The sequence below is a fragment of the Geotrypetes seraphini genome, chromosome 3 (genome assembly GCF_902459505.1).
Source record: "Geotrypetes seraphini chromosome 3, aGeoSer1.1, whole genome shotgun sequence".
NCBI classification, from domain to species: domain Eukaryota; kingdom Metazoa; phylum Chordata; class Amphibia; order Gymnophiona; family Dermophiidae; genus Geotrypetes; species Geotrypetes seraphini.
This window is the reverse complement of record NC_047086.1, coordinates 135,473,881-135,498,001: the sequence shown is the minus strand read 5'-3', so window position 1 is coordinate 135,498,001 and position 24,121 is coordinate 135,473,881. Positions and strand designations below refer to the sequence as shown.

At 47.1% G+C, this 24,121-nt stretch overlaps 1 protein-coding gene across 1 annotated transcript in view; it reads right to left on the bottom strand.

The window, feature by feature from the left end:
- The window catches only part of HADHA (hydroxyacyl-CoA dehydrogenase trifunctional multienzyme complex subunit alpha), a 176,508-nt gene that overhangs the window by 75,575 nt on the left and 76,812 nt on the right, over window positions 1-24,121 (bottom strand). Inside the window, exon 13 of the mRNA XM_033937944.1 lies at window positions 13,656-13,827. Within this exon, the coding sequence (XP_033793835.1) occupies window positions 13,656-13,827 (172 nt within the window). The remainder of the gene's footprint in view (window positions 1-13,655; window positions 13,828-24,121) is intronic.

Below are 24,121 nucleotides of genomic sequence, written 5' to 3'. Positions count from 1 at the left end.
GCTGGGGGACACAAATAGGTCTGAGAAGTCCCCCAATGAGAAAATATCTGATGCAAGGCTTGGAGTGGAGTGTCCACTTGTGTGGTTGAAGATATCTGCTGAGTTTGTCGGCAAGTGTATTTTGTGCTCCTTGAACATAGACAGCTTTGAGGAATATGTTTCTAGCAATTCCCAAGGACCAAATCTTCTTGGCTTCTTGACAGAGAGTCAAAGAACCCTTCCTTCCTTGCTTGTTTATGTAATACATTGCTACTTGATTGCCAATGAATACTAGGACGACGCAATTGGATATAATGTGCTGAAAAGTCTTCAGAGCATTCCAAATCACTCTGACCTCCAAGAGGTTTAGGTGAAGCTTCTGTTCTTGAGCAGACCAGTGACCTTGTGTCTGGAGACCATCTAGGTGAGCTTCCCAAGCATACATAGAGGAGTCTGTGATGAGGACCTTCTGATGTGGAGGTGTTTGAAACAGCAGGCCTTTGAAAATATTTGACAAATTCATCCACCATTGAAGAGATTGACATAGTGATGATGTGACAGTAATTCTCTGTGAAAAAGGGTCGAGAACTTGAGACCATTGAGATGCCAGCTGTTCTGAGATGAAGTCTCGCGAAGGGGGTAACTTGGACTGTAGACGCCATATTACTTAATAGTCTCATCATTTGTCTGACTGAGATGGACGGAAAATGGCAGACTTAATTATAAAGTGGAATGAGGTTTTCCTGTCTTTGCTGAGTTAGGAATGCCCTGAGCTGAACGGTGTCGAGGAAGGCCCCTATGAACTGTAGAGTTTGAGAGAGTTGAAGTTGAGATTTCGGAAAATTTACTTTGAACCCTGGGCTGAAGGAATAGGATTGTTGACAGTGTTGCTGAGCGCACTCTTTGAGGAGAGGGAAAAAACCTGAAGTCTGTGATCCCTTAAAGCTGTTGCCACTACTACAAGGCATTTGGTGAACACTCTTGGAGAGGAGGCCAAACCGAAGAGCAGAACTTTGTATTGACAATGTTGATGGGCAATTCGAAATCACAGAAATTTTCTGTGAGCAGGATGAAGTGGTGTATGGGTTTAGCCAATCGTTTTGATCCAACAGTGGATATAGAGTTCCTAGAGATACCATTCAAAACTTTTCTCTGACTAGGAATTTGTTTAAGTCTTGGAGGTCAAGAATTGGATGTAGGCCTCCAGTCTTCTTCGGGATGAGAAAATACCTGGCGTAGAACCCCTGATTTTTCTGTGAGTGAGGTACTAACTCTATGGCATTTAGTTGAAACCGAGCCTCTATTTCCCAAAGAATGGAGGTTTGCTGAAGGTTGAAAGAGAACTCTCTTGGAGGATGATTTGGAGGTATGGAGACAAAATGAAGAGAGTAACCTTCCTCGATGACTTTGAGAACCCACAAGTTGGTTATCATCAGAGTACAAAATTGGTGATAGATTTGCAGGCAACATCCATTTGTTTGAGGAAGAGGCTGAGATAGTGGAACAGCGGTTATGCCCTCGAGAAGCGCGTCATAAAGACTGAGTAGGCTTTTGAGGAGCTGCCGTCTGAGCTTTCTGAGATCACTGTGGCTTCTGCTTCTTTTGTGGTGGCGGTCTATAAACAGAAGGTTTAGTAGTATACTGCCATTATATTGTGTGTGTGTATACTATATATGAAAAATGAATGGAAAAAATGGTGTTACAATTAGTACTATTATGGGGGCGGGGTCTGGGACGGATATTGGGTGGAGATGGGCTAGGTCTGGCCCACGACTTAGCCCAGTGTTCTTCAACTGCCGGTCCACAAAATAATTATTTTATTTTTGCCAGTCCATAGGTGTCAAAAGATTGAAGAACACTGCTTTAAACAGGAAATGAAGAAATTGTAATTAAGAATCTTGCTTGCCAGCATGGAATTCTGATAAAGGCGATGTCCAAATTTGTCCATAGTACAGCCTTCATGCCCTGGAGGCGCCGAGGCATAAACTTTTGTATTGGAAGATTTTTTTAAGGGTTGATTCTATCACTAAAGATTGATGTTGAAGTTGTGGCTTATCAAACCCTGGACAAGAAACAATTCTGTATAGGGAATCAAGTTCTCAGAGCTACCGTAATTGTTAAAGGTGTTTCCCAATTTTTACGAAATGTCTCTTTAAGAATGTCATGTAACAGTAACTTGAGGAGTTCTTTAGGAGGTTAATCATAGTCCAAGGAATCTGCACTGTGACCAATGTCAGCTTCCAATATGACAGGTAGGACTTTGCCTAGCTGCCTAATGTATCTAGTAAAAGAAAGTCTTTCTGAAGGAGTTGTTCTTCTAGGGGGCATTTTCTGTGGCGACTGTTCCAAAGGAATGCCATAAGACTCAGGTGCAGATAAAGTTGGTGAACAGAATGATTCAGAACACAAATCTGAACCATAAAGACGACTTGGAAACACTGTGTGTCGAGGAGAACGATGTCTACGAGAAGATTTAACATCTTCGGTACCGATCTGATGAAGACGATGAAGAGGATCGATGAGCGTCTCTCTTATGCTTCGAAGCATGAGATCGATGTGATGAGGAGCAATGATGTCAAATGCCCTGAGGAAGAGTGTCGATGCTTCAAAGTAGAGGATCGATGTTTCGATGAGGAGCATCAATGAGACGAGACAGAACATCGGTGTGAGGATCGATGTTTGGAAGCTGAACGTTGTTGAGAAGAATGACGGTGTCTCACAGGAGATCCCTGAGGAGTTCGATGTTCCAATGGATAGCTGAATGGTACCTTGAGGCCTTGTAATGCTATGCTCAAGCAGGGCTGGTGCCAAGGGAGTCGATGCTAGCACCAGTAGGAAGTGCAATTTAAATATGTTACCGAGTTCCCTTTGGAAGAGCTCATCGAATTTCTCCCTAAAAGAAGGCACCGGTACTGATGGCTCAACAACTGGTACCATTGGTGCAGCAGGTTGTCTCGGAGTAGGTGACCTCGATGAGGATGCACACTGTGTATACGAGACAACCTGCGAAGCTGGAGTGTGGTGACATTGTTGTTTGGTCTGCATCAAGGAACTCGATGATGTAGAGACCTGCAACGCTCGTTTGTAGCAGATGGCTTCTTAGCTGGCTTCCCTGATGCCGGAATCTCTTGTGATGTTGATGTGGAAGCCAATGCCAGAGTTTTCGATGTAGACGCCTGCAAAGATCTGGCGATGTCCATGGCAACGATGAACAACAGTTTACCGAATGCGATGGGCTTTAAGAGAGCACAGCTTTAAAGAACACCACCAAAAACAAGTCTCAATTTTGTGTTCAGGGCCTAAACACTATAGACAGCATTCATGAGGGTCTACAACAGAAATAGACCATTGACACCTACCACACTTTTTAAAACCCGTTAACAATTTCAACATAGATAGAAAAATTACTTCAGTGAGACTGAACTCAATTGTCACAAATTTAAACTAACTAAACTAAACTAAACCTTAGGTTTATATACCGCACCATCTCCAGGGTTGTGGAGCTCGGCACGGTTTACAGGAATTGTAAACAGAAAGGAACTACAGGGAGAGGGTTAGAAGAGGATCAGAGGAAAGAAGGACGTTAACGGGCTAGGATGTCAAAGAGGAGGGAAGTGTTAGATTTTTGAGAATAACCAGGTTTTCAGATGTTTACGGAAGGGTTGGAGAGCACTCAGGTTGCGAAGGGGGGAGGTAAGGTTGTTCCAGAGCTCGGTGAGTCTGAAGTGGAGGGAGGTTCCTAGTGTTCCTGGGAGGGAAATGCCTTTTAGTGAGGGGAAGGATAGCTTCAGTTTTTGGGTGGGTCTGGTGGTATTAGGATTTGATGAGTTCCAAGAAAGCGGAATTAATGGGGGGAGGATGCCATGGATGATCTTGAAAGTTAGGCAAATGCATTTGAAATGGACTCTGGGAATTATCGGAAGCCAGTGAAGCTTGAGAAGGAGCGGTGAGACATGATCATATTTACTTTTTGCAAAGATAAGCTTTGCTGCGGCATTTTGAATCCGTTGGAGTCTGTGAAGGTTTTTCTTTGTTAGGCTTATGAAGATAGAATTGCAATAGTCCAGTCTGGATAGAATGATGGATTGGACAAGAATGGCAAAATGATTTTGGTGGAAACAAGATCTTACTTTCCTCAGCATGTGGAGGCTGAAATAACATTTTTTTACCAGGGAGTTGAGGTGGTCATTGAAGGACAGTGTAGAATCGATAATGACACCCAGGACCTTGCTGGAGAATTCAAGCTGCAGTGTGGAGCCAGAGGACAGTGGGATTGAGGTGGGAAGCTGAGCTAAGTTTGGGCCGAGCCAAAGAAGTTTTGTCTTGGATTCATTCAGTTTCATTTGGACGGTGTGGGCCCAAGATTGGAGGTTCGAGACACAAGCGGAAATGTTCTCTGAGAGATTGGTGAGGTTTGAGTCGGTCTCAAGAAGGACAAGGATGTCATCAGCATAGGTATAAATTGTTTCAAGGGGGGATAAACTAAGGAGTTTTAGAGAAGACATATAGATGTTGAAGAGGATAGGAGATAGAGGAGAGCCTTGCGGGTATCCAGGGAGAGGATGAGGTGCCATTCATGTTGACAATGTAGGATCGGGAACGGAGGAATTTTGAGAACCATTCGAGGACTGTAGAGGTGATGCCAATCTCAGAGAGTTGGTGGATTAGAATATCGTGGTGAACGACGTCGAAAGCGGCAGAAAGATCGAATTGCAGGAGGACGGCGAACTTGTTGTGGGAGTGAAGTTGTTGAATCTTGGAGATTAGGGAGGTCAGTAGGGATTCGGTACTGAAATTGGGGCGAAAGCCATATTGGTAAGGTAGGAGAATGGAGAATTTCTCAAGGTAGAATGAAAGTTGGGTCGATATGATGGACTCAAGCATCTTAGTTAGGAGAGGGATATTTGCTATTGGGCGATAGCTGGCTGGTAAAGAGGGGTCGAGGTCGGGTTTTTTCAATAGAGGGGATAAGACGATATGGCCCATTTCTGGGGAGAATAGGCCCGAATGTAGGGTGGAGTTTAAGAGTTTGGTGATGGAAGAGATGGCCTGAGAGGGTATTTCCTCATAGAGGTAAGAGGGAAATGGGTCTAAAGAACAATTGCAAGATTTCAGTTTGAGACAGATTTTAAGGATGAGGGATTCGGATACGTGCTCAAAGGTAGACCAGAGTCTATCGGCTGGGATAGCGATAGAGGCCATTGAAGTGGCTATTGGAGTGGGGTTGGGGTCCGTGAGCACCAAGGAGTTGTAGGAGACTGTGGGTGGGAAGGAGCATTGCAGGGAAGTGACCTTTTCATTGAAGAATTTTGCAAGGACTTCAGCTGAGGGAGAGGAGGGAAGAGAAGTGGAGTCCATTTTGGAGGTTAGAAAGCGCCAGATTTTGAAAAGTGTGCTACTCTGGTTATTGGATCTGAAGATTTTCTCGCCGTAGAAGTTCATCCTTGCTTTTTTTAGTGCTGAATTGTAGAGCTTAATGTTGGCTCTCCAGGCTTGTCTATCTATGGGGGAGTTAGATTTTTTCCATTTGCGCTCCAGGGCGCGACATTTACTAGAGACGAAAAAAACAAATTAAATTCTAGCCTTTTCCCTCATCGTTTTATAGAATAAATAAAAAGAAAAATATGTGAAAGCAGGAAGGCAAACGCAGGCTGAACAAAGTCCAGCCAAACAGTACTACTTTGCGCCACAGAAAATAAGAACTGAGGTACCACAAGCCTACGCCGGGCGGGAAGGCACTCGTGCATGCACAGTGCGGGCAGTCGCAAAGTTTCTTAAAACTTAAAAGTGACAGTACACTTCTCATACTGTCCTTATCGGGCTCCGTGAATGACATCACCCATATGTGAGACTATGCTGCCTGCTTGTCCTAGGATAAAGACCTGAACGGTTCATCAGGTCTGCCCATTAATTCAATATTTTCGGGCTATAGACTGTAAAGTCCACCTGGTACTATCCTAGGTTCCATCTGCTGCAGTTGTCATCTAAGCTCACTCTAGCCTATATCTAGCAAGATAATAAAAGTAGCAAACATTTATACTGAATTCCCACTATGCCTGTTTTCCATCATGGAGGTCTAATTCAAGGGAATTTAAATAAGTAAATTAAAATAGAGATAAAATACATCAGAAGCAGAAAACTTGTGGGACCACTGGATGATCAAGGAGCAAAAGGGACACTCAGGGAGAATAAGGTCATAGCCCTGGAGAACTCGGAGGAGGCTGAGCCCGAGGTCCCCACCCATCTCTCGTGTGCCTTAGCACATGCAGTACCTTGGACATTCCTCGGCCGGTAAGCCTGTGCAAAATAGGCATTAAACAGGGGTAGAAAGACCTGAGGAATCCACTCAGTCAATTGTCATCAAAATTGAGGAATTTTGAGGCAGATTGAGGCTTTAGAAAAAAAGATTGTGGAGACCTCCCTGAGGATCAAAATTACTGGGGAAATAAGTTTTAGAGGAGGGGGAACCAGACTGTCCTCAGAAATCTCCGATTTTCCCCATTGGCTGCAATAGCCTGTACTCACAGCACTGGAGGTGACCTCCTGCTCAGCATAAGAGAAAAGCTGAAATGGATGATAAGACTACCTCTCCAGGTTTGCTCTCGACATGATCTTTGGGCTGCCGGTCAGACAATGGTGTCAGACTGTGCATCAACTTCTAGAAACCTGGACGCCAAGAAGGGGGAGAGGGAAAACGCAGCCAGCCCATGATTTAAGTTCTGGTAAACTGGAACGGAGCCTAACAGCCCTAACTCAAGCTACTGTCAGACCAGCGGACGACTCCTGAGTACTGAAGTGCTCTTTCAGACTAGCTAGACAGGTGCCCCCCAAAAGAGGTGGCCTGTTAGCAGCAGACCAAGAAAATCAAGTCTAGTAACTAGGAATTGGAAAAACTGGGACAGGCTAAACTTTTCCTTTTGATGGGAAACTTTGTGTCAATGTTATAGATATGAAAAAATGAATTTGGAAATATTGGGACATAATAAAATATTTAAAGCAACATGGGGGTCCATTAATGGAATTTGTTAAATCTGATTAATTGTATAAACCCTTAATTCCTACTTGACTCTCACACACATCCAGGGAGGGTGGAAGGGAGGTGGGGAGGATATGTTTTCTATTATTATTTGATTGGATGTAACTGTTGTTCAATATATTACTTATTTGTAAAATTTTTTGCACTTTGTATTTTGTACTTTGTACTCAAATTGAAAATCAAAGAATTACAACAACAACAACAAAAAGTCTGCAACTTCTCTCAGGCACCAAGCTTCACTTGAACTTGAAGAAAAAATTCCCCAAAATATTAAAATGCAGAGCAGAAGAGAAATACGTTTGCAGCAACTGACTTGCAGAACAAAACTGAGGAGTGCAGGAACTACATGCTGGGAAGTAGGAGGGGGTGAAGACTGACTGAAAGGCATTCTGCAAGCACTGGATTGTTAAAGGGCATAATCCAATCGTTCTGGACCACTAGACACTTTGAACTAGAAATGAGAATTAGGGAGTTTTATTTATTACCGAAGATTGTTAAAAAAAAATGAATGAACAGGAATACAGTATAAAAGAGAAATTTAAATAGCAGCTGAAGAAAGGTGGTCTTAAATTGGATTTGAATATGGCCAAAAAAGCAGCAGAGTTCATCGACTCAGACGGAAAAGGGTACAGGTAAAAATGACTTATAGTAACCAATAAAGCTCCCAAGGAGCGGTATATAGAAAGATGAGAGAATGTAAAATTATGTCCTACCTGTTAATTTTCTTTCCTTTAGAAGTAGCAGATGAATCCAGAGACCAATGGGATACCTCACATCTACCAGCAGGTGGAGATAGAGAAACTGATTAACAGGTGTACTTATTTGCTGGCACTCCTCTTGTCTCATCAGTATAGCTCCTTGCCCAAGCACATTTAACCAACAATAGGTATAGCATGTAAAAAACACATCGCAACCAGCAATGATACAGAATATCATCATTAAGAACACCCAATCACTAAAAGTCGCACCCGAAAAAACCGACGACCAAATACCAGAAAGGGTGGGGCTCTGGATTCATCTGCTACTTCTAAAGGAAAGAAAATTAACAGGTAGGACATAATTTTACATTCCTTAGCAAAGCAGCAGATGAATCCAGAGACCAATGGGATGTAGCAAAGCAATCCTTAATCTGGGTGGGGAGCAAATGTCGCCTTCGCAACGACCGAAGCATCACAAAAACCCCTACCGCATGTGCCCGCACATCCATGCAGAGCCGTGGAGAGAAGGTACTCTCGGAAGACCAGTTAACCTTGAGACAAATTACCTCCAAGGCACAACCTCTGGGCCGAGTCCACGAAGCAGCCATCGCCCCAGCGGAATGGTCATGAAGTTCAATCGCCACCCGCTCCCCTGCCAGCAGGCAAGTATAAAGAATGTCCTCCTGGACCATTGAGCGAGGTAGGCATCGGACGCCGCCATACACCTGAGGCGTCCCTTGAAGAATCACAAAAAGGAGATATAAACCACTAACAGTTGTAAGAAACCGAGCTCGCGGAGAACGCTACATACGTTTCAAAAAATGCAGTGAATAAAAGTACTGCCTCCACTATCTCCTCCCAGGAAGAAGGAAGGAAAAGCGAGCATGATGTAAAAGAAAGGATGACACCCCCCTAGAAAGAAATAGTGGTACCATCCGAACTGACACCCCATATGACGGAAATAAGGAATAGGAATCCCCGTTGAATAAGGCCTGCAACATCGCAACTGCAAAGCTGAAGCCATGGCCACAAGGAAACCCATGGTCAACCGCACAGCTCCCTAGAGTCCCAAAGTACAAGGCTAAAATGAAGCTATCAGGAATATAGAAGAAGTACGTGAATGAATTACCCCAAACCGGGCTTTCTAAGAGGCGCATGAATATTCCGCCTTCTGTTTAGGAACTGAACTACAGGAAGCTGAGAAGTCATCGAAGGGCCCTATACCTAGTTCCTGTCACAAGCCAAGAATGGCAGATGAAGCTGAAGGGAATTGAACGCTATGCCATCGGCAATATACCTGTGCTACAAAGGAACTCAGGAAGGGTGCAACTGTTGAGAAGTATTCAAGAAAGGAAAAACCTCCAAAAGGAAGCAGAAGCCACAGGATAAGACGTCTGTAGCGCCTGGATAAGAGAAGAAATAACCTGCTTCTCATTACCCTCACACGCCAGTGAAGACTCGCTCAAAAGTTAGGTCGTAATACCAAAGTAGTATGCATATCCATGTTGATCTCAAGGAAGGAGAGCAAAGCCGGAGATAAAAGGAAACTTCTTAGTCCAGCTGTCGAAAGGCTCATCAGATCCACATAGCAAGGATGGCGCAACCAAGCCAGAGATTGTACAAATACTGTGCCCCGAAAGCAAGCTTGAGATGGCAAATCCAAGCTCTCATCAGCCAGGGGAAAACACTGAAAAAGAGAAACCAGAGGTGAGAAAGAGGCCACACTGTTACACCCTCTAACTCCCGCTTCCTGTGCCCGCCTAAGAAGCTAGGAAGCATGGAATTGTGAGACGAGGCCATGAGGTCAAGTTCCAGGAGATCTCACTTCCACAAAAAAATGGAACGCCTGAGCCAAAATTCCCAACATCCAGGATGTGGAAGATATCACTATCATTAACGTCTACACTTCTAGAGCGTACACCGTGCTGGACACTGTAACATCTAATAAATGGGCCATGCTCAGATTTCGCAGAAAGAAAGACTAACCAAACTCCTTTCCTGACCTGAGAAACGATCTGCCAACAGAATAGAAAGATGAGGGTCCACCCATCGAAGTAGAACAACTACTGTACTTGGCAACTGAGTACATCACCTACTGCCCAAGCTGCAGAGAAATACCCCCATCATAATACTGACTGAAAGGGTCCTCAGCGGCATTCCGGAAGAATGGTCTGAAGCTCCAGAAAGGAAGCTTGACCATGCTCAAGAGTAGAAGAAGGAACCAGTATTAAGTCGCCTCTGAAGACCCGACTCCTGAAGCTGAGGATGGAAGCCACCGAGCCCCCTAATCTGACAGGCCTGAATGGTCGGTGGTCATGAACTAGTCCAGGAAAAGACCGAGGTATGCCCTGGAAAGACAATCTTGCTGAGCCCCCAATTCATACAAAGCTATGTAGGCGAAGCATAGCAACTAATAGGAGCCCAGAGCGACCGAGAACCACTGGAACAAAAGCGGCTGTTGAGCCTTAGAAGGGAAAGCAAGCCGAGGTTCCCAGAGGGGTTAGCAAAATGGATGCTAGAATCTGAACAGAATCCCTTACTCTTAGCCATGGTAAGCGAAGAACGCCAATCTGAGATCGAGACCCCACACTCAAGTCTCTGGAAAGAAATACATGTCTCTCCTATAAGAAGAACCGCATCAACCCGATATACCTATAAAAATTACAGGAAAAACAAAGAGCAATGCAAATTTGAAGATGCGCATGTAAAGAACTGAGGAAAAGATACCACCCACTTCGTGTCAGTCAAAAGACCTGACTGGAAGTCGTCCGAATCAAGCAGGCAGTCAAGCAGAAATCAGATAAATAGTCTGGCAGTGCCAACGAACCCTTAGGTAGGCGAAATGGAATGTGCCAAAACCGAACGCGCTGCTCCAAGAGAGGCAGGCAAACCTAGTGCTGACTCAGAGTCCATAGAGAAAATGTAAATATCTTCCCAGGTTGACTGCAGAAATGGGTAACCCCGAGAAACTAATGCAGCCGAATGGAATCCAGCCTGCCCATAGCCCCCGTCTTGGCCACCCACTATTAAGTGGTACCCTAAAAACTACAATAACTGTCCCGAGAACCAGCAACACTTCAAAGAGAAACGCAAAACAGAGAGACTTCATGAACGAACTGGAAACGTGAGGAGGATGCAAAGGAAAGACAAGGCGCACCAGGCGCAATCCAGAAGCAGCATCCGCCTCTCCAGAGAAACGAGCTGTACATGGCCGAAAACAGACCAGGTTTCCACTCCAAAAGAGAACTTAAGGAGAGAATTAATTGGGCATACCGTGCCAGCTACCCTACGAACTCGCAAGCAGAGGATCTCGCCCTTAGGGATCAGCAGCCACTTAGACCATGCTTCTAGAGCGGAAGGCCGTCTAGCTTTTTTTTTTTTTTTTTTTTTAAACTAGACTTGAACCCTCCGCCACTTCTTTTGGAGCCATAACAGCTCTACTCCTTAGCTGCGGCTGAATCTCAGCTCCTTGTTACTAACCTAGCACACAACCCTTGCGCCACCCAGGTTTTCATAGACAAGCTGGCCCACAGCAAGAAGAAAAGAACCATCAGGCCTCAAGAGAGACCTCCAACTCGGAATTCCTGCATACTACCCTGAAGAAACATGTCTAGAGCACAAGCAGGCGGACGCAGCACACAGGCAGAAGGCCTAAGGAAACCTCCAACATCGCCGCATGTTATCGGAACCCCGAGTGAAGCAATGAACCACACGAATGATACACTGGCACGCCCTTGCCACCTACTCCACCTTGCTGTTCGCCACCCATAAGGCAGCAAAACCAAGCGTAGGCAGCCAACTCAGGGCAGAAATTTAATGTGTAAGTGCATAGGTATATAAATGGACAGCCCCAAATAATCACCAGTTGCCATTTCTCTTTATTTTTTTATTTTTTATTTTTTAAGAGACGCATGTGGAATAACACCCCAGCAAATTGAGCACTGCAATACGGGGCAAAGCTGATTTCAACAGGGCTGACGATTCAACCTAGCACCCCAGTACCAGGAAAATCGTTATAGCACTACCAGATACCAGCCGCGTGGCTCCAAGGCACCAAGCAGAGGAAAACAGACCCCAGGCAGAATCCTTACCATACAGTCACCCTGGGAGATAATAGGATAGGACTGCACCAAGATCCTTAAACTCCCTGCTGCTGATCTCCCTCAGTGGCAATTTGCCTGTATCGCCTCAGTGCAGGGAGAAGCTGCAGCTGAGAAACCAAGCATGGGTCTCCCACCCCAGCCACCTGAGGCACAGCCAGAAGGCTCCTCAAGAACAGCCGCCGGAGAAAAACTCTCACAGGGAATCAAACTGATCCGGCAACAGCAAATGTCACCCACAGCCGCATCAAATTGCATTACCCTCTTTTTTTTTTTTTTTTTTTTTTAAATAAGAAGAACAGGGAGACTGCGGGGAGCGCCGAGAGAAGTCAGCTGCCGAACCGACTCCGAGGATGCAGCGGCGCCCCCGCCAGCATCTGAGTCTTAGCGCGAGTCTCCTGCTCGCTGAAAAGGCACCGGCTCCGCAAATATGTCCATGCGTGCAACCGGAACCCCGCCGCGGCCTATGCCGGGTAAACGGCAGCTGAAAGGAACAGGCCGGAAACGGTAGGGCCCTCGCGACCAAACATTATCACAAGCCCGCGTCTCCCGCGCGCGGGAAGGAACCGGCTCGGCCAATCGCGCCCCATTTTGAAAGTTGGAGCCCACCAGGCGAAAAATAAATCTCAAACACGAGCGAACTGTCCCAAGTGCAGTGAGTCAGAAATAAATAATCAAGGTGGCGAACCACGCGACTGCACAGCCGCAGTTTCCACCGAATTTACAACCCACAGAACTCAGGACACCAACCAAACCCTGCAGTTCCAAGATAAATGCAAAAACAAAAACTCACTAAGAAATATAAACCACAGTTGAAATACACAAAGAAATACTCACAACCTTGTCAGCAGGGCTGGCAGACGCCGGCAGACACCGGCCGAGCCCCACAGGAAGGGCCCATGCATAAGGTAGGTCTCTTTCATTTTTTTTTTTTTTTTTTTATAAGGGAAAGAAGAAAAAATTAGAGACCAAATTAAACCCTCTATCATTGGAGGGAGGGTGAGGCAGGGACAAGGGGGGGCCCAAGTGTAACCTCTAAAGCCGGCACCATTTAGCCAGACACCCCTATCTCACTGAAGAGAAAAATCTCAACAGGAGAAATAGAATGGCAGTCTCACTGAAGAGAAAACCTCAACAGGAGGCAATAAAGTTCTAGTCACAGCCAGAATCCAGGAGCTAGTTGAATAGCGACTTCCACCTGCTTGGAGATAGAGAATACTGATGAGACAAGAGGAGTGCCAGCAAATAAGTACACCTGTTAATCAGTTTCTCTATCTCCACCTGCTGGTAGATGTGAGGTATCCCATTGGTCTCTGGATTCATCTGCTGCTTTGCTAAGGAAGAGGTAAAGATGACATGCAGAATGAATGCAATTTAAGTTAGTGAGAGAAACTAACTGCATGGGGAAAGGGATAAGCAGCCAATAAAGTGATTTGAAAAAGGGAGGCTATATAGATATTGCAACACTGGCAGAAGGAAAAGTCACAAAGCTGAATAAGTGGAAAAAGATGGTTCAGAAGGACTCAAAAAAGAATCATGTTGTAGAATCTTAGTGAGGAGATGATGAGCATGCAGATAAGGGTTTTGGAAGCGTATTCAGAAAACGGACAGGTTATGACAAAGCTACAGAGGAAGTAAGTATAGTTTTTAGTACAGCATGAAAGCACATGCCTCTCCTACACATTTCAAAATCTAAACAGGGATAAGGAAAGGAGTAGACTGTAGGTTACATAAGTTAATTAATAATAAAATCAATGCGCGCTCTTCCACATCTCCATACTTCTATTGTCCACATTTACTCGAAATCAATAACTTTAAATGTAAAAAGTTAACTCCTCTCACCGCTTCAACCTCTTGCAGCACTTTGTGTTTAATTTTGATGTCCTCGAACACAGCTTCAATTACCATGTCTGCTTTCTCAAAGCTCTTGTAATTTAGCTGCCCAATAAGGTTACTCATAAGGATGTCCCGCTCAAAGGATGTCAAGTTCTTCTTTTTCACCTTATCATTAAGGCTGAGGGAATAAATATTAGCAGAAAATATACTCAAATAACTGGAGGCTTGTTTTACTTTCATCCACTTAAAAACAAACAAACAGTTTTTAACATAATTCAGTTTGTTCCTCTATTTTTCTTTTACCAACCTAAGAAATGGCTACAGGAATCTAATTTCTGAACAATGGAAAGAAAGCTTTCTTCAAGCCTGAGCACATCAGCCCTTCTACCAGCAATATCTGATTCATGGAATGTGCTTAAATCTTTCCTCTTAACTTTCAGCACCAAAGCACATAGTACTACAGTATTAAACAAAGTCTCACAGAAGAACTTCCACCAGCATTTTACAATACTGTACTGTGAAACAAATTACCGTATTTTTCGCTCCATAAGACGCACCTGACCATAAGATGCACCCTAGATTTAGAGGAGGAAAACAAGAAAAAAACCCATTCTGAACCAAATTCTCACTGCCAGGCTCTGCCAGTGCGTCTTATGGAGTGAAAAATATGGTAGTAGGATAACCCTAAAGGCATCTTCAAAGCTCAAAGGGAACAATGGGGTCTTGGCAACTTAGTTCCATCAATAAGGTTTCAGCTATTAAAGTTCACCAGTTTCCAATGTGGTAATTCAATCATCTTTCTATACACAGTAATCTTAAAAAGGACTTGGGTGTGCTGGTGGACACAACAATGAAGCCAACGGCACAATGCGCAGCAGCCTCCAAGAAAGCCAATAGAATGTTGGGAATTATTAAAAAGGGCATTACAACCAGGACGAAGGAAGTCATCATGCCGCTGTATCGTGCAATGGTGCGCCCGCACCTGGAGTACTGTGCCCAGTATTGGTCACCGTAACTCAAAAAGGACATGGCGATACTTGAAAGGGTCCAGAGAAGAGTGACGAAAATGATAAAAGGTATGGAAAACATTTCATACGCAGACAGGTTGGAGAGGCTGGGGCTCTTCTCCCTGGAGAGGCGGAGACTCAGGAGACATGATAGAGACTTACAAGATCAAAAAGGGCATAGAGAAGGTGGAGAAGGACAGATTCTTCAACCTATTGGGAACCACAAGAACAAGGGGGCACTCGGAGAAACTGAAGGGGGACCGGTTTAGAACCAATGCCAGGAAGTTCTTTTTCATTCAGAGGGTGGTGGACACCTGGAATGCGCTGCAGGAGGCTGTGATAGGACAGAGCACACTACGGGGTTTTAAAGAAGGATTGGATAAATTCCTGACAGATAAAGGAATCGAGGGATACTGATAAGGGCAAAGATAGGATATAGAAAGGGTATCAAGATGAAATTTAAGGGATCACATACAGGTCATGGACCTGATGGGCTGCCGCGGATGCGGACTGCTGGGCGCGATGGACCACCGGTCTGACCCAGCAGAGGCGACTTCTTATGTTCTTATGCCAGCAATTTAACACATCTTCATTTTTTGACACCAGTAAATTAAAGGAGAAATTAGGTTCTTACCTGCTAATTTTCTTTCTTTTAGTCCCTCCACACCGGCACATAAACTAATGGGCAATAGCTCACCACTATCAGCAGGTGGAGACCGAGAGACAAACTTTTAGCTGTACACTTCCCCCTCCCCATTCATGGTTTCCACACTCGCGATTTCACATAATCGTGATTTACATAATCGTGATTTTTGGGGGGAGAGGGGAGGAAAAAAAAACACCCATATTTTTGCCTTCCCCCCAGCATCCCGGCCTTACCTGATTGTCTAGCGGGCTTTCGGGGCAGGAGCGATCGCCAATAGAAAATGCCTGCCGTGAGCTCCCGCCGTAGTCTCGAGAGCCAGATATTCGCAGTATTTCCCTATTCGCGGTCCGGCTCTGCCCCTATCCCCCGTGAATAACGAGGGAGAAGTGTAGTATAAGAGGGCTATGCAGTCCCAAATACAGTCAATCTGACAAATAGCCAAGCAGAACTACGAAACTAAGAACTATGAACTACAACAGCAACAACAGTCCCAGAAGAAGAATAGTAACTAACAGAGAAATACTGTTGGGCATTGAATAGATAAGAACCTTCAAAAACATCCCCAGTTTGCCAGCTATGCCAGATGAACCAACCGCCGTTCTTTTAATCTCCCCTAACACAACACCACAGAAAAAAAACACACGCTTTGCGCAAAACTTCGAATAAAAATGACAGGGCAGGGTCTGTGTCAGTCTGGAGGGACTAAAAGAAAGAAAACTCACAGGTAAAAACCTAATTTCTCCTTCTTTATCATTCCTCCAGACTGGTACTGAAACTGATTGGACATACTAAATACAGAATGACACAGGGGAAAAAAATTTGTCCCTGTCCCTGCGATCACCATCCCTGTCACCGCCCCGTCACCGCGACCACTGTGCCCGCCCCGTCCCCACGACTATTGTCCACGCCCTCCTTCCTAGTGTGAGGGAACACGCGTTGTCCAGAAGCCCTCTCCTGCCCAATCGCTGCGTACAGCCATCTCCCTCCCTCCACCTCACCTTAGGTGCCTGCCAAGTTTGACTTTAATTCTTCTTCCAGCCGCGGCTGCTCGAGCTGTTGAATCTTCTCCTCTGACCCAACTTCCTGTTTCCGGTTGCGTCAGAGAAGGAAATTCAACAATTCAAGCAGTCGCACATGCGCGGCTGGGAGAAGAATTAAAGTCGGACTTGGCAGACAACTAAGGTGAGGTGGAGGGAGGGAGATAGCAGGACGTGGGATGCGGCAATCGGATGGGGATGCTGGACTGTGCGATCCGTGCTGGCTTCACTGCGGAGATAAGACCATTCACCGCTCCATGCGGCAGTGAATGGCCTTGTCCCTGTCCCTGCAGCGACTAATTTTTCTCTCCCCGTTTCGGCTAGCCGCGGGTAACAACCACCGTGTCATTCTGTAATACCAAAGCAGTACCCATCATGGGCGGGACCCCCGAAGGGCTGCCATAAGAACACACTCCCCGAACACTGCGTCCCGATGCACCTGAACATCCACATGATAAGTGTGGCACAAAAGAATGGAGAGAAGACCAAACTGCAGCTTTACAAATATCCAGAGGTACAAGCGAAGACTCTGTCCAAGAAGTTGCCTGACCCTGAGTGGAATGAGCTTTGAGAAAGTTTGGAACAGGCTTCTTCTGAAGAAGGTATGCAGAAGTGACAGCCTCCTTGATCCATCGCGCAATATTAGTCTTAGAGGACCCTTACGAGGACCCGCTAAGAGAACAAAAAGACAATCCGATTTCCGGAACTCCTGGGCCCACTGAACATAAGAGCGAAGGACCCAACAGACATCCAACTTGAACATCTGCCTCTGCTCCAAAGAGCCCTCCTGACTACCCAAGACCAGGAGGACCACGGACTGCTTGACATGAAAGGGTGAGACCACCTTTGGCAGAAAAGAAGGAACTGGCCACAGCACGACCTGCTCCCTAGAGAACTCCAGGAAGGGAGGCCTACAAGAGAAAGCCTGCAGCTCGGAAATGCATCTCGCAGAAGTAATGGCCACCAGGAAGACTGCCTTAAGAGTAAGGTCCTTCAACTTGCAGGAGCCCAGAGGCTCAAAAGGAGGGTGCACTAGCATGTAAAGTTCCAGGTTGAGATCCAAAAGCTACACTGGAGGATGAAGCAATTTAACCCCCCTTATAAAACAAATCACATCCGGAGAAGTGGCCAAATGCCGACCATGCAACAAACCACTACCAAAATCTTGGTGAAAGTCCTCAAAGCCATGGCCAGACCAAAAGTAAGCTCACAAAACTGATAGTGCCTTCTCAAAATCGCAAAGCGAAGGAAACGCTGATGGGAAGCCCGAATTGCCATGCAGGTAGGCCTCCGTCAGATCGAGAGAAGTCAGAAATTCCCCAAGGCTGGACCGCCAGAATGACAGATCTCAGGGTTTCCATGCGAAAAGATGGAACCCGGAGCGCCCTGCTGACATGTTTCATATCCAAAATGGGCTGAAGACCCCTCTTTCTTGGGCACCACAAAGTAAATGGAATACCTGCTGGTGCAAAACTCCCAAGGAGGCATTGGAATTACCGCTTTGAGGTCGAGGTCTGACGAAAAGCTCACTTCTTCCAAGCCACTTGACAAACAGAAGAGAGGAAATGATCTGGCAAAGGCCGGGAAAACTCCAGAGCATATCCGTCCCGAATCACCTCCAGAACCCATAGATCTGTTGTGATCTTAGCCCACCCCTGGTTAAACTCCCACAACCTGGTACCCACTGGCACTAGAGGAAAGGCTCACCAAGGAGTCATTGGGCCAGGCGGGTGACGGAGGGGCCCCCGGAGGAGTCACTCCTCCCCCCTCGAAAAGACTGCATATGCTGAAAGAAACGGCCTTTGGAAGGAAAAGAAGCCACCCCCCCGATCAGGGCGGTATCGATGAACATCACACAAATGCTCCAGGCAACTCCACTCCGCAAAGGCAGGCAAGAACGGCCCTCAGAAGACAAGGCACCTTAGATTAAGTCAAAGCCTGAACCAACTTGACCAAATCCTCGCCAAACAAGAAAGAACCCCGAAAGGGAATTTAGTAAGTTTAGCCTTAGACATCTGCCGACCAACCCCGGAGCCACATGATACAGCGAGCGGCTACTCCTAGAGCCATGGACTTGGCCGAAGCTCGCAGCAGATCATACATGGCATCTGAGAGATAAGAAGCGCCCAGCTCAATGTTAGCCACCACCTGATCTACCAAGGATCAGTCATCTAACTACCTGTCAAGGACACGCTCTTATCTATCTAAGACAGGGAAGGTCACCTGAGGCTGCAGATAAGATGGAGCTTCCCACCAAAACCAGTGAAAAATCTGCTAAAAAGACTCCCCTGAGGCCTGCAGCAGCAAAGAGGCCTGAACAGACCCAGCCGCTAAAGCAGGGAAGCCAGCAGCTGTGAAAAGGGAGTCCCCAGAAGTATAGACAGTAAGATAACCCTTATTTCCCTGATCGTCAGTGGCTGGGAAAATCCATGTGTGGACATTAGGGTGAAACCCAGGCTTACAGTTAGTTACTTTATTTGATATACCGCCATTTTTAACAAAAAGTCAAATCAAAGCGGTGTACAATTAATAAAAACAATGGGCAATCAAAGCGGTGTACAGTAAATAAAAAGTGGGCACTATTTAAAATAAAAACATAACAAGAGGGAAAGAACACAAACAAATGAACCAAACTAGACACAAAAGGAAGCACTTGTGAAGGGGAACCTGCTCACTGGCACCCGAAGCCAGCGAGGATTCCCCTTTGCGACGGGCAGTGAACTTTGTGAAGAGGCTATAAAATAAACCGGGGGGTCACGTGATGGCTGGTTCCTGAGCGGACGTCTGGGCACCGAGCTCCGCTCTGCTTCCCTTGACTTCCTCCCCTCCCGGCGCAATCCTGCCCAGAATCGGCTTCAAAATATGCGGCGCAGCCGTTGCTAGGCGCCGGGGACCGGCGGAGGACTGAAAACGCGACTTGCGCGCCTCGGCGGAGGAGTATGCCGCCAGCGATTTCGCGGCCGCCACAGTCCTTAGGGAGCCCGGCGCACAAGATGGCGGGGGACCACGTGCTGGCTGGTGAGCTTTTGGATTGAGATCCACTCTGCCTCCCTCGCATGTATCCATCTTACTCTCTTCATACTCTGCTTCTTATGTGAGCCAAGTATAGGATACTGAACCCATTGTGGCAACACTGATAGACCTTTGCAAGATCTTTGAAGGTGCAGTGGTTGCTAAGAAAAGGAAACCGGCCGGGGGCTGAGCACCACCAAGACCTGCATTCTCCAGCGGCAGAGCATGCCGCCAAAGGTTTCGCGGCCGACTAAGACCTCTGGGAGCCCGGCGAGCAAGATGGCGGAGACCCAAACAGACGCCGTGACGGCCCACTCCCCGGACGAGGTGATGCAGGTCTCCATGAGGCACCTTTCGCAGCTGCTTGATGAAAAACTGGCCAAGCTGCATGCCTCTATGGATGACCTTAAAGATACCCTGGTGGGGCAGGCTGCTCAACTGCAACAAGTAGAGGAGCGAATTTCGGCTCAAGAAGACAGGGCTGGCATAGCGGATGGCAGGCTTGCTTCTCTGGAAGCTCGGGTTTCCCAGCTGGAGGAGAAAGTGGAAGATCAGGAAAATCGGGCTCGCAGAAAGAATCTTAGATTTATTGGAATACCAGAGACTGTACAAGATTCTGAGCTAAAGCACTTGATTGAACATTGGCTGCCCAAGGAGCTCGGCTTCCCGGACGCTGAGGGACCCGTGGTAGTGGAGCGTGTCCACCGTGTGGGGCACCGGCGTGATTCAGATGGTAATACCAGACCTCGAGCGGTGCTGGCCCGCTTCCACAACTATGCTGTTAAGGCTCGCTTACTTGATCTGTTTAAGAGGGCGCGACATCTGCTATACGAGGGCGCTAAGCTACTGATATTTCAGGATTTCTCTACTAAAGTGGCGGAGCTGAGAAGAACCTTCACGCCTTACTGCTCTCAACTGGTTTCCAGAGGAATTCGATTTGCCTTTCTCTACCCGGCTAAGGTGCGCTTGACCCATGAGAACCGCACCTTTACGGTATCTAAGGCAGAGGAGCTGAAGCGCTTCATTGAGAGTCTCCCTGCTCAATAATGAGCTTGCTCTTCAGGGGGCATTCCTGCCAGAGGATTAGGAGACTTTTGCTTTGGGGACCCATCTAGGCCAAGGACTATTCTTGCCTGTTTGGACTACTTTGCTGCCCTTTGGATGGAGCTGCTTGGCTTGGATATAGTTGCGCTGCCACCGGATACGAACTGCGGGGCCATTGGCGGTTTGGTGGCAAGATACTTGGGGAGGGGACGCTCCTGCCCCTTTCAGCCGGCTTTTGAGCAGGATTGGACTTCTGATAACTATATTCTGAATCCCTCTTTGACCTGCTCAGGAGAGCTAGCTGCCTTGTTTTGTTGTGCGGGGCTGGCTGTTTTGGATCTATTTTACTATTTTGTGACCCTCTGTGTTTGGTCTTTATGTCCAGGGGCTGGGATGTTTTCCTGTCCTCTATTCTCCACTGTTTTATCCTATGTTGGTTTGGTTATGGCTGCGAGCGGTACTTGTGGCGGGAGTTGCATGGGGGGGGAGGGGTTGGGGGAGGGTGCGGGGGGAGTGTGAGCATCTGTGCTTGAGTGCGGTGGGTGTTGGTGGCATGGGGGTGTGGTCGCCAGTGTGGATGGGGGATGAGGTGGTGGGTTTGCTGGAGGGGAGGGAGGTGGGTTGTTTTGTCAGTTGGGGGGGGGTTTGTTTGAAGACGTTGAAAGTTGAGTTGGTGGGTAGTTTGGGGTATGGATTGCATCCTAGGAATCTGGCTCAGTCTGAATTCTTGTCTGAGTGGACGGAGCGCCGGCTCGGCTGGGAGGCTGGTGCTGCCGTCCCGTATGATCTTTGGTCTTTTTTGTGTATTTTGGATATATCTGGTTCTTATGCCGGGGGTTAAGATTGCTAGCTTTAATGTAGATGGGTTGCACTCTCCTGTTAAGCGTAGTAAGGTACTTCAGTACTGTAGGAAATTACAGGTGGATGTCTTGCTTCTTCAAGAGACACATCTCAACGCGCCTGAGCATGCTAAGCTCCGCAGGGATTGGGTGGGTGAGCTTGTCTTTGCGTCCTTTAATAACAGACAGAGGGGTGTAGCTGTGCTTTTCCACAAGAAACATACTTGTACTATGCACAAATTGATCTCGGACCCTGAGGGCCGGTATGTAATCTGGGCAGGGGTGTTTCAGGGAACGAAATATGTTTTTTGCTCTATATATGCCCCTAATGTGTATTCTCACCGTTTTTTCTCTGTTTTGGTTGCTGCCCTTGCCCCCTTTTCCGAGTACCAATTGGTGCTCGGTGGAGATTTCAATATTACTGCTGACCCCCTAATTGACTGTAAGCCTCCCAGACCTCGTTTACCTCAGGGGGAACACAAGGGGATCAATTTTGTTGCCTCGCAGTTGGGCCTTGTGGACCTTTGGCGCACGCTCCATCCAGACGAATCCGATTTTACTTTTTACTCCTCAGTGCATAAAGCACACAGTAGATTGGATTATTTGCTAGTTGCCCCACCCCTTTTGTCCGGAGTTCGGAGAGTGATGATTGAGGACGGAGTACTCTCCGATCATCACATGGTCTGGATGGAGCTTCTTGATCACCAGGCGCCCCAGAGGAACTTGTCGGGTTGGAGAATGAATCCCACTTTGTATGAGGATAAATCAATGGGATTCTTATCTAGCCGATAACTCCTCTTCTGATGTTTCTGAGGTGGTATACTGGGAGGCTAGTAAAGCTGTTCTACGGGGTAAAATTATAGCTTACACCTCCCATAAGCGGAAGGTACAGGATAAGGCTCTGCTGGATCTGTCCCGCCAGTTGGGCCAGGTGCGGGGGGAGCTGCATAGAAAGAGTTCCATAGCCCTTAAGAGTCAATACATGGAGTTGCGACGTCAAATTAATGATTTGCTGGCGCAGAGGGCCCTAAGGGATATTCAGATGTATAAATACCGTTTGCATAGGTGGGGCAACAAGGCGGGGAAGTTGCTAGCCTCCTTGGTTAACCACAGGGCCCGCAGGCAACATATTCCCAAAATCTGGGCTCCTGATGGCTCTGAGGCAACTTCGCCCGAGGCTATTCAACAGAGCTTTGTACAGTTTTATCAGGCTCTATACGATCGGGGGAGCTGTAACACTGAGCAGAGAGCAGAGTTTTTTCGAGGCCTTCCCCTTCCTGAGCTGTCCCAGGACCAGAGAGATGCACTTAACGCTCCAGTGCAGGGCATCGAGATCCAGAGAGCTATACGGGCTCTAAAGCTTGCGAAGGCTCCTGGCCCGGATGGACTGGGCCCCGAATACTACAAATTGCTGGGGGAGAGGATTATTGGTCCCTTTCAGGCTTTATGTCAGGCCATGTGTGAGGGGGGTTTGTCTCCGCATCGGCTTACTCATGCTCATATTGTTGTATTACCGAAGCCTGGAAGGGCGGAGGACCAGCTGGGGTCCTATCGGCCTATATCCCTGTTAAATCAGGATATTAAGCTCTTCGCGGCCATTATGGCTGCACGACTTGGCAAGGTCTTGCCCGGTCTGGTTCACCCGGACCAGGCCGGGTTTGTCCCAGGGCGGTAGTCGTCTGCTAATGTTTTGCGAGCCCTATCTGTGCTTCAGAACCCGGCGCTGCTACGGAAACACCAGGGCCAGGAGAATGCCCTTATTGTCAGCCTGGATGCGGAAAAGGCATTTGATAAAGTTCTCTGGGATTATCTATTTTGGATTTTACCACAGATGGGTATCATGGGGAGCTTTCTGGCCGGGGTTCGTTCCCTATATGAGCAGCCGACTGCACAGATCTTGGTGAATGGGGCGCTCACCTCCTCCTTTTCCTTAGCTCGAGGCACGCGTCAGGGATGTCCGCTCTCTCCTATGCTGTTCGTATTGGCCCTTGAACCTCTAGCGATTAAGATCAGGCACTCTACAACACTGCGGGGTATACATCTGGGGTCGCAAGAATTTAAAATCAATTTGTTTGCTGACGATATGCTTATATTTTTGGGGGATGTTCTTACGGGAGTGCCTGCACTAATTCAGATTATCCAACAATTTGGCATGTTTTCCGGCCTGAGTATTAATTTTGAAAAGTCGGAAGCTTTGGCGGTCCACTCGCACTGTGTGGCTCACCATGATCCTTCTTTCCCATTAAAATGGTCTGGGGGCACGCTTAAATACCTGGGAGTGTTTTTGCATGCGGACCCTCGGGTGGTATATAGGAAAAATGTGCTAGACAAACTAGATGCGATTGGAGCGCTTTGCAAGCGGTGGATGGACTTTCCGATTTCTTTTCTCGGCCGCGTTGCTCTTTTTAAGATGGTCCTCTTACCTAAGTTGCTCTATCCTTTGCAGATGGTGCCTCTGTGGGTCACATGCAGAGATATTAGGAAATATAAAGGCATTGTTTCATCTTTCATATGGCGCTCTAAACGGGCGCGAATTGGTTACCCAAAGCTTATCAGAGAGCGGTCTCAGGGAGGGGTAAATCTCCCGGATCTTCGTCTCTATAACGTGGCGGCTGTGCTTCGTTGGGTGCACAAAATCTACACGGGTGAGACTAAGTTTGCCCCGCGGGGATTTTGGTCCATGTTGGCGGACCCGGTATCAGTGTTCAATCTCTTGAGACCCGGGGCTGGCTCTTGTGCTTCCTTGTTGCGACCTTTGCGGACCGCTTGGGGTTGGTGGCGCAGAGAAGTGGGGGGCTCGTCGGGCCCCTCCCCTTTCTTGGAGTTCGTGGCTAATCCTGCTTTTCCTGCGGGTACACATGTCTTCTTTGTGCGGGCTAGTCGATCC